The 11,806-nt window shown below is 30.5% G+C and overlaps 1 protein-coding gene across 1 annotated transcript; it reads left to right on the forward strand.

The window, feature by feature from the left end:
• The first annotated feature begins 3,538 nt into the window (after window positions 1-3,538).
• Window positions 3,539-5,319, forward strand: LOC117929338 (cytochrome P450 77A2-like). Its single transcript, XM_034849626.1, has one exon. It carries the CDS (start codon window positions 3,599-3,601, stop codon window positions 5,144-5,146), a length of 1,548 nt encoding a protein of 515 aa, XP_034705517.1. The 5' UTR covers window positions 3,539-3,598; the 3' UTR covers window positions 5,147-5,319.
• The last annotated feature ends 6,487 nt before the right edge of the window (window positions 5,320-11,806 follow it).

The raw sequence follows: 11,806 nt of genomic DNA on the forward strand, positions 1-11,806 counted from the left end.
AAATTTAAAATGAGATATAAGTCTTCATTTTTTTTTAAGTATCTTTGAATTGTTAAGATCTTCAAAGTCTTAAGTTTCAACTTTTAAAATCAAAATCTGCAAAAGGCTTCTATAATTTGATATCAAACTACTCAAAGTCCTTGATGTTGTTTAAGTCAAGCCAAAAATAAAGTTTGGTCAAGGTCTTAGTTACACCAAAACCTAAGTTAAACATAGGTTCAAATAAGATCAATATCCAAATTAAGTCGGATGTTAAGTCAAGACTCAAAATTAAATTAAGTCAAGGTCTAAATTAGGTTTAAGCTATTCTAAATCAAACTTTTTCTGGTACTTGATTAACAACTAGGAAAGGAAGAATTGAAGAACAAAATAAAAAAACTGTATATCATTTTTCAAATTAATAAAAATCCAACTTGACCAATTATCTAAAAACACTATTTAAAAACAATTCTCAATTTTCTTGAGGAATAAAATTTTGTTAAGAATTTAAATACAAAAAATTTAAAGATTATTCCAATATCATTCTACAAATCAATAAAAATCCAATTCCACTGAGCATGATTTTTCTTGAAGAAAAAATTGTGTGTAAAACATATTGAAAGACATTTTTTAAAAACAATTTTCAATTATCTTTAAGAATAAAATTCTAGTTGAGAATTTAAATATAAAAATTATTATTTTCAGTTTATATTCTATAAAGCTATAATGTATTTATTTACAATCTAAAATTGTTCAAAATATTCTTTATAACATTACTTTTAAAAAAACACTTGAAATTATCTTTATTTAATTTTAAAAATAATATATTTTCAAAACAAAATATGAAAAAATTTGTATTAATTAATCTATGCTTCACTCTAGACAAGAGCTCACAAGCAAACCCAAGATGAGCAGTACATAGAACCTTAGCAGGAATGGATCCACTAATGAGTAGATCTCAGGATATATATGTATTCAAATTGTTAATCATAGGCAATGTAATATACACACTAACAGACATAATATCTTTGTGAAAGCTCACAAATTAATTAATATTATATACCATCTTATTATGAATCAAGAATTGAGAATATTATCTTAGATGTTTGTTTAAATGGAAAATTCTTTCAACCTCTTCTATTAAATATGATTAGCTTTTCCTTTATATACTATGAAGTATGTGTTATATATAAAGCTTAGTTTTGTAGGTGATCGATGAAATCTATATTAAAAAGCATATTTTTTTTTAGGTAATGGATGGTTGCATGATTTCCCCTCCTTTCTATTACCCTCAAGATTTTTCTTAAAATTATTCTATTAAAAATAATCCTAATATATATATATATATATTTTTTTGTTTAAATTATAAGTAATCTAACTTACAATTTTCTTCTTATCATGAGGTATTTTCTTTGGGATTTTAAGGTGAGCATGGAGGATTCTTTTTCAACATTTCGTTGGACAAAACTTATGCCCAAGTATAAGTATATACTAATAATTCTAATATTTTGGGTCTATTAATTTTGTCAATGAAAATAAACATAATTTTGTTTTTAAAAAATAATATATCTTTAACTATTTTCGAAGGCAAAAGAGAAAGGACCATCATATTGTTTTCGGATGTTTCAATGGTAGAAGTCCTTGCAATCTTTGAATCATCATGACAAGTCTTCTGAAATTGATTCAGTCAGAAAATAATTTTAAATTTTGTTTTCAACAGTAAATTAAAAAACCATGCTGACAAACAAACCTATTTTTATATTTCAGGAAAGAAGTAGAAGTACTTGTAACTGTTGAGTTTCTTGACAGTCAGTTTATTTTTAAAAGAAGAAAATAATCCCCATCTTCAATCACAATCCTACCGACCCTATACCCTTTGTCATGGGTGCCATTTATTGAACTCTTAGTGTGCTGGATGGATGCCTTCTCCCCAGTTGGAATTCAATTTTCACTGAATTTGACAATCCTCTTTGCGAGCTTCTTTTAAAAAAATATATATATTTTTTATTTTAAAAAATAGAAAATGTTACACAACAATAAGAACAGGTAGTTAAAAATATAGAATAAAAATACATAAATTTACGTGAAAATCTCTAAACAAAAAAAATCATGAATAAAAGAAAAAGAAATTCATTATATCAAAAGATTGTTCGTAAGATTTGAAGCAATTACCATAAAAACATAATCATCATAATTCTAAAACTACATCATCGCACACACTTAAAGTATATATTTGACAGTAATTTTAGAGTGTCTTTTTATTTTTTTTAATACTTAAAAAATAATAAATTTTATATGTTAAAAAGATTAAAAATACTTTGTAAAATTAGTATCAAACACTCTCTTAATCTCTTTGTTATCATTATAAAACTCCAAAAAAATCTCATAATTATAATTTCATCATATGTATCGTACCATGGGCTTTTCAAGTTTGATCAAATAGAATTCAAATAACCAAATTTTAACAAAAATAATTACCTTTAAGAAATATATGAAAACATACAAAATATATTAAGAATATTTTCGGTTTGGGACAATTTTTGTTTTAGAAAATATGCAAAAAAAAAAAAAAAAACAAGACAAAAAAACAAAAAAAAAAAACATGAGAGAATGTTTTAAAAAACTGTTTGAGAAACCGTTTTTTGAGAGAAAAATTTTGATTTTTTTGGCACTCTTAAAGGCATATTAAGAGGAGAATTAAAGAGAAAATCAATTCTTTTAAAGCAAACCATGGGCTCCAAATAAGGCAAAATGGTGTACGAACCTGGAACACGTAAAGCAGTTTAAATCAAAATAAGCTAATGTACCATGACTGACTAGTGACAGATGAGATGAATCTCAGTCCCGTCGCAGTGCTGATCTACATGGTATTATTATACAGGTGGCTCTGATCCTACTCAACTAACTCATCACTGACTCTCTTTTCATTCTCTTCCTCGATATTTCAATCTCTTTGAACTGTGAACCATAACAGACTCTGTAGTCTACACCTCCTACTCTCATGAATCAATTAATCCTTTTGAGGTCAAGTTTCAGCAGTAGATGCAAGTACTAAAAGACTGTAACTCACCATTTTCCAACCCCAACTCCATTTATTTTCTGTTTTTTTTTTTCTTACTGTGAAATGCTCCATCCAGTAGTGGCCTCTGACTCAAGGGTAGAGTTCATTTATGAACCGTTTTTATTCAATGAATCCCAATCAAAGGCTTGGCACACCAGATTAAGAGGGCCACCATAAATTTCTTCAACCTTACCAAAACTCTTAATTTAGTCTAATTTTTTAGTTCAAATTTGAGAGACAATAAGAAATTGTGGCCATAAAGACATTGCTTGCATGAGGGGCGTCAGTGTCACTGGTTTTCCATATTTCTCAAAACCCCCTCTCTCTCTCTCTCTCCCTCTCCCCCTCTCTCTCTCTCTCTCTCTCTCTCTCTCTCTCTCTTCCTTCAGCATTTAAGACAACCGGTTGTGCGTTGGTAGAAGACTTGAAGAGCCTTAATTGAACCCCACCTGCAATTTCACGCCCTCTCCATTTTATACCCCTCTCCAACCTTCCTCCATTACTTCATCTCCTCTTCTCCTCCTGCCTTCTCTCTTTCTCTGTCTCAACATCATCTCCATGGCTCCTGCTTTTGCTGCTGCTTCTTCGACTTATTCTCCTTACTACCACATCTTCTTCACTGCTTTAGCCTTCGTCATATCAGGTCTGATCGTCTTGCTGTCACGTAAAACCAAGTCAAAGAAGCTAAACCTTCCTCCGGGACCCCCTGGTTGGCCTATTGTTGGAAACCTCTTCCAATTTGCTCGCTCTGGGAAGCAATTTTTTCAGTATGTGAGAGAGCTTAGGCCAAAATATGGCCCAATTTTCACTTTGAAGATGGGGAATAGAACCATGATCATAATAAGCAGTGCAGAATTGGCGCACGAAGCTCTCATCGAAAAGGGCCAGTCTTTCGCTAGCAGGCCTCGAGAAAACCCTACCCGCACCGTGTTCAGCTGCAACAAGTTCACGGTGAACGCTGCCGTCTACGGCCCTGTCTGGCGGTCGCTGCGGAGGAACATGGTGCAAAACATGCTCAGTGCAAGCAAGGTTAGGGAGTTCAGCAATTTGAGAGATGTGTCCATGGATAAGCTCATTGACAGGCTACGGAGCGAGGCTGAGGCTAATGATGGAGCTGTTTGGGTTCTGAAGAATGCTCGATTTGCTGTTTTTTGCATCCTTTTGTCTATGTGTTTTGGAGTCGAAATGGATGAGGAGACCATTGAGGTGATGGATGATCTGATGAAAACTGTTCTAATCACTCTTGATCCAAGACTTGATGACTATCTCCCACTTCTAAGCCCATTCTTCTCAAAGCAGAGGAAAGCCGCCACGGAAGTGCGGAAGAGGCAGATCAAAACTGTTACCCCCTTCATCGAGAGGCGGCGTGCGGCGCTTGAAAACCCAGGATCAGATAAAACCGCGGCTTCATTTTCCTACCTCGACACGCTCTTCGATCTCAAAATCGAGGGGCGTAAATCATCTCCAACCAACCCCGAGCTCGTCACACTCTGCTCCGAGTTCCTCAATGGCGGCACTGACACAACAGGGACGGCGGTCGAGTGGGCAATCGCCCGAATGATCGAGAACCCCGAGATTCAGTCAAAACTATACGAAGAGATCAAAACAACAGTGGGTGATCGAAAGGTTCAAGAGAAAGACATGGAGAAGATGCCTTACCTAAACGCAGTTTCAAAAGAACTACTACGTAAACACCCTCCCACCTACTTTTCCCTAACTCATGCAGTCACAGAGCCAGCGAAGTTGGCAGGCTACGACATACCCACAGACGTAAATGTCGAGTTCTTCTTGCCAGCCATCTCCGAGGACCCCAAGCTATGGAAGAATCCCGAAAAGTTCGACCCCGACCGCTTTCTCTTGGGCGGTGAAGACGCCGATATAACCGGCGTGACCAGCGTAAAAATGATGCCATTCGGAGCAGGGCGAAGGATATGCCCTGGTTTGAGCATGGCCACCGTGCATGTGAACCTAATGCTGGCAAGGATGGTGCAGGACTTCGAGTGGAGCGCATACCCTGAAAACAGTAAGATTGATTTTAGTGAAAAGTTGGAATTCACAGTGGTGATGAAGAACCCTCTAAGGGCCAAGATTAAGCCTAGGGTATGAAATTGATGCATGCGGATTAGCAATAATATGGTTTTATATGTATATCTATCTATGTTCACTTGCTTATTTTTTTGGTTTATTTCTTCTTCATATTCCTCGTGAAACTAGGGTTTCAATGCGTGGTGGTTTTCAGGTTTCAGAATATATGAGAGACATTGTTATTATTATCGTTATTGTTATTGTTATTTTCTTTTTTTCTCGTGAAAGGGGTCCTGACTTCTTCATGACTTTGAGTTGGAAATATTTGGAAGGGGTAAGCAGAAGAAAAATGACCCGAAAATTGGTAAGAGCTAATAATGGAAATGAGTACTGGGTTGAAAAGAAAACCATCACACAAGAGAGTCCAATCCAGCAATCCCATTAAGAGAATTGACTTTTGATTTGTGAGTGATAAAAATTGAGGATGGGAAACAATGAATGTGTGATCCAACAAGGCCCAGTAGGGTCATCTTTAATCAATAAAACAGCCAAGAAATTCACAGGATGTTTATGTCCACAGCTGTCAAGGCCCACCACTCACATACAGACACTGCCTTTTAATTTTAGGGGGCCTCTCCTGCCCTCACTTTATTTTTATCCAAGTTTATAATTTTTTTTCTCAATTTTTATTTATATTCAGGAAATTTTGGTTAAGTGGGGAAGTTAATTCTGAATTTGAAAAAAAATAACCTGCACTCTTTAAATACTTTAAATATAATATTTTTTGTTTGTTTGTTTGTTTTTTTTTACATAAATTATAGTATTTCATGTCATGTCGTCCGAATGGAGAACATGTTATTAAGACTTTTTCTTTAAGGATATAGGTTTAATAAAGAAACAAAATCAAGTCGATTGATGGGTCATGTATAAGCCACTACAACCATAAACCTAACAATAGTAGGTGAAGAGTGGCATTGTGACATAAACAACTGATAATATTATGTGAAGGGTGGCACTCTGCCATAAACACTTTCTGTGTATTTTTATAATAACTTTTTCTCTTTTTTGAAAAAAATAAATAAAATACTTTTCTTGATTTTTCTCTAATTTTCCATTCATTTCTTATTATTAATTTCTTCTCGTTATTTCCATTTAATGAAACATATAAGGGGGCATTTTGTAAAAATAATAATTAGGAGTGAGAATAAAAAATTGATAATGTTTTTTTAAGGAAAAAAATAATACTATTTCATGTCTTTGAAAGAATCAAATTGATATATATTCGTAATCTAAGGATCAGATTGTTTTAAAGCTCTCTAGGGTTGGGGTTGGGCTGTTAAGTAGGTTTTATATTGAATGACTTCATTTAATGCAGAAATGAATCCTGGGAGGTGGAGTGGGTAATGTGGGCCAATGACTTAAATCTAATGGTTGGGAATTTGTAAGATTCAACAATTAATGAGAGCGTTTGTCTAAACTCCTCATAAGCTTCAATTCACCTAACCTCTTCAAAATTTATAAATGAAAAACCCTTAATTTAGTTTCGATTAGATATGTTTTTTAAAAAAATTAGAAACTAATAACAAATTTTATATAAGATATAAAAACTTTTAAAAACTTATGTTAAAAAAAATGCTTTTAAAAACTACTTAAAATTTTTGAGGTAATAAAAATATTTTTGGTATCTCAAATTTTCAAATTTTTTGTACAATATATTGTACTTTTAAACGTTTATGATTCTATTTAAAAAGAAATAAGAGGTGTATCGAAATAGATATTTAGGGCATGTTTGGTAACTATTTTCAAAAATAGTTTTGAAAAACAGTTTTTGAAATATGTTCTCTAATGTTTTGTAAAACAAAAATTTGTTTTGAGAACCTAAAATATTTTTAACATATTTTTTATATTTTAAAATATGTTTTAAAATTAATTTTTATATCTAGTACTTTATTTTTAATCATTCTGCATATTTGTATAATATTTTTTTAAATAACTTTTAAAAAAATAGTGAAAACAATAAAAAACAATTAAAATATATACTTTGAAAATACTTTATTTTCTATTCTTAAAAATAAATTTTTTTTAATTATCAAATATATATTTATTTATTTATTATTTTTTTTTTGTTCTAAAGAATAGAAAATTGTTTTAAAAAACACTTTCCAAACAAGTCCATAGTTTCTTTATGATTCACATATTATTTTTTTTATTTTTCAAAAACAAACATTAATAGTAACTTACATATAAACTAACTCTTAAAAAGGTTACATTGAAAATATGATAAATTTTAAATTTGATATAAATTTATTGTTTCAAACATTTAAAAAAATTTTAAAGTAATTTTTAAACACATAATATAAATTTATACTTTCATATAAAAAAAAATCTATTTATATAAAAGTTATTGAAAAAAAAAATACAAGAAGTGTAAAGGAAGCCTTATTTTATCTATTTCTTTCCTTTTAAGTACATCAAAATATGGTAGCTTTACCATCATCTTCTTATAACATGGTTAACATAATAGTTTTATTGTATATTTCTCAAATTATTTTTACTGTTTTCTATCCGTCTATGAAAGATTTAAGAGAAACATGGAAGAATGAAAATATACATATATATAATTTTGGTTGCAAAGGTTTTCTATGCCACGCTTTCAGGGCTTTCCTTTATTTACTACAACAAATTTTTAAAAGAGTTTTTAAGAAATGAAAATTAATATATATATATATATATATATATATATATATATTTCTTGAATATGGCATTGTGTCATGAGTAGTGTAAGCAACCAAAAATAATCTTTCTAGCATAAAATAATTTCTCAAAAAAAAAAAAAACAATAATGTTTAAATTTCATCATAGTCATCATCTTCTTCAACTTGGGCAATGTTTTCCCCTTGATTGACTTTATAAAAATGTCTACAACTTGGATTTTTGAAGAACATAACTCAAGTATAATTTCTTTGTTTTTCACCAAATCACAAATATAATGAAATTATATGTCAATGTGTTTAATTCTTCCATGAAAAAAATTGGATTCTTGATCAATGCGATTGCTAATTTATTATCACAAAAAAAAAAAAAAAAAAAAAAAATTGTGGGAACTTCTTGAGTATGCTTTAAGCCAAAAGGCATTTTATGTAACCATATCGCTTGAGTAGCATGTACCACTAGTAGCTGCAATAGACACAACTTATGTTTTTAGACAAAACAACTACATGTTGTTTCTTTGATGACTGGGAAAAATACTTCCAAATCAAGATTAAATGCATAGTTGAAAGTAAATTTTTTTTTTTTTTTTTTTTTTTTTTTTTTTTTTGCTTTTCTACATCACCCACTTAGTAACTATATGTGTATCCAACAAGCTCAATCTTGTTATCATATGCATAAAAAATACTATCACTTTGTGTACCTTTAATGTATCGTAAGATACAATTTGTTGCTTGCAAGTTAGATTGGTGTGGAGACTCAATGAATCTACTTATAGGTTCAATTCTAAATACAATATCATGTTTTGTAGAAGTCAAATATTACAAACTCCCAATCATTCTTTTAAAGTTTTTTAGATCAACTAACTTACCTAAATAATCTTTTCCTTATTTCAGTAATTCTTCAACTGGAGTTAAAATAGGATTACATGATTCATCTTCAATTTTTCAAGAATATCACTTACATGCTTCTTCTGAAAAATAAAGATACCTTTATACTTGAATTACTTCAATCCTGAAAAATAGGACATGAATCTCATATCTATCATCTGAAATTGACTAATCATTATTTCTTTGAATTCTTCAATCATCTTCAAATTATTACGAATGATAATTAAATCATTCATATATAAACACACGATAAGAATGTCACCTTACAAATTAAATTTGATATATAAAGTGTGTTTATAAGGACATCTTTAAAATTTATTCTTTACGATATAGGTATTAATACATGTGTACAATGCTCTTGGTGTGTGCTTTATAGGGCATTTTTTAGCTAATAAACCTTTTCTTCTAACTCTTTTATAACATATCCTTGAGGTATTTAACATGAGCCCCTTCTCTCAGTTGTCATTCAAGAAAGCTAATTTTATATCTATTTGAAAAAAAATTTCAATTGTTTTATGTAGCAAGAGAGATAATCATATGAACAATATCAATCTAGCAACAAGTGCAAATACTTTAAAATAATCAATACTTGGTTTTTGCTTGTAACATTTTGCCACCAATCTTACTTGGAAGGGGTTGACTTCTCCATTTGTCTTGTATTTGGTTTTGTACACTCATTTGACAACAATTGGCTTATTAGGGTGATTAGTAAGATCTTATGTATTATTTTTCTCAATTGTATGAATTTCTTTGTCCATAGCTTTAAGCTAATAACCATCTTGAGCAGCTTCCTTATAACTTAATAGATCACAATATGCAAATAAAGAAAAAAATAATCAATTCTTCACTTGTTGGATTACTATCATCATCAACTATAGAATCTTATAAGTGTGCAAGTAAAACATGGAGACGTTGTAGATGCCTTGGTGATGCTATTGAACATGGAGTCATAATTTGTGCACTAGTAGGTTGCGTACTTTGATCTTTACCTTGCTCTTCAAGATGAATGTAAATACTTGATGGTCACTTTTCATTAAAAGACCATTCTCATACTGCTTGTTCATCAAAACTCACATCATGACTGACAATAACTTTCTTGGTTTGTGGATTATATAATTTATAACCTTTTGCCACTTGAATATAACCAATAAAAATACTCTTTTCACCTTTATCATCATTTTTTTTTCCGCAATGCATCAAACACATGAGCATATGTTATGCAACCAAACACCCTTAATTAGATGATTGATATTAGGCTTCCTATGATGTCAAGCTTCTTGTGGGTCTTTCCATAAACACTTTTAGTAGGGTACCTATGCAATAAGTAATTGTACAAGAAACTACTTTGTCCTAAAATATTTTAGCCAATTGTCTTAAGTGCAATATGGACCTCACCATATGCATAATTGTTCTATTTTTTTCTCTTTGCAAATTCATTTTATTATGGAGTGTACCTCGCAGTCAATTGATGCTCAATACCACATTTTTTTTTTTCAAGAAAACATCATAATCAACATATTTAGTACCCTTATTTGTTCTCAAAATTTTAATGGCATGTCCACTTTGTTTTCCACATAAGCTTTAAAATTTTTGAAATTTTTTTGTGTATCTCCCTTTTGTTTTAAAAAATAAACCCAAACCTTTTAACTAAAATCATCAATAAAGATTATAAAGTATATGTGATCTTTCTTTGACGGAGCCTCCATTAAACATAGATTTGAATGAATCAATTCGAGAGGCTTCCTTGCTCTCCATAATTTTCCTATAGGAAAAGGGTATTTATACCTATTTCCCAAAACACATGTTTTACAAACCTCATTTGGAGAATTAACAAAAGGCAACCCAAAAGCCATCTTCTTAGTATCAAAGAAATTTTAGACTTTTAAAATTTAAATATCTAAAACGTGAGTGTCATACCAATTTTTATCATCAATTATAAAACTAAAGTAAAGTAAATATCCACAATTATCAGTATTCCTATGGGTCTCAATGGTCCTCGCTCGAGCTCATATACCTTGATGTCATGGTTTGTAAAAGATAAATTGGCTTCACTTTTATGCATAAAGGTATTTTGATAATTACATAAAGTTGCATAAGGGATAATAAACAAGGTCTCTAGATTAGGTTAATTGATTAATTAAATGATCTTGTGTGGTTAATTAATTAATTAGGACCCATTTTGGGATAGATTAAGTAACCCAAGCCCTTGGCTTAAGTCCAATTAAGGAACCTTATAAATACTCCTTTATGTATTAGGGTTTCCATAGAGTTGTCTTCTACCTCCAAAGAAGAAAAAGAGTCATAACCTCCATCCTCTCATACCTTCCCACCAATTGAGGGCCAAGATCAAGTTAGAGCCATTGGGAGGAAGATTTTGGGTGTACGAGACCTTCAATACTTTCAGATTTGATCTTCTCTTATAGGATTTGATTAAGAACATCCAAATCAAAGGTATTATTTTCTAAAGCTTTTAATCTAGATCCTTGATTATTAAAATTACTATTTTTCACTTCTGTTGCATAAGATCTAAAGGCCTAGGGTAGATTGCATGTACCTATATGATCCAGGGCTTGGGAATGGAGTAATCTAAGGTTCCCATAAGGGATAGATACTTTAAAATCATAACATGGTGTAATAAAATGAGATTTCATTAGAATATTATATATTCAAACCATATAACTCCACTTTTTTTTCCATGTTTGCATTAATATTTTATCTCAACATTTAAGCTTACATCACTTGTACATGACTTAAGTGCATTAAGAGTTATATAAATAATCAAAATCATGGCTTCTTTGCAAGTTTATGAATTGTTCACAAGCAATTTATAGACTTAAGCAATCCATCTGAGGTTATAATAATATTACCTCTTGAGAGGCCAATAGCTATCCATGAGAAAAGAAAAAAAATAGAAGAAATATGTATCCATTTACATGTTTAATTTTGATGAAAAAATAAGAAAAAATTGGTATTAACAAAATTATTTTCACCTAATGATCCTTGGCTTTCATATGAATCAATATATATATATATATATATATATATATATATTCCAATTAATTATGCTTCATAAATTTTGATAGAAAATAGTTTTTGAGAATTTATTTTGAAAATAGGATATTTTATAATAACATATTATAAT

Source organism: Vitis riparia, chromosome 13 (assembly GCF_004353265.1).
Source record: "Vitis riparia cultivar Riparia Gloire de Montpellier isolate 1030 chromosome 13, EGFV_Vit.rip_1.0, whole genome shotgun sequence".
Classification (NCBI taxonomy): domain Eukaryota; kingdom Viridiplantae; phylum Streptophyta; class Magnoliopsida; order Vitales; family Vitaceae; genus Vitis; species Vitis riparia.

What these genes read in the sequence shown, in the direction of transcription:
- LOC117929338 (XM_034849626.1), top strand. Translation starts at nt 3,599, where the DNA reads ATGGCTCCTGCTTTTGCTGCTGCTTCTTCGACTTATTCTCCTTACTAC.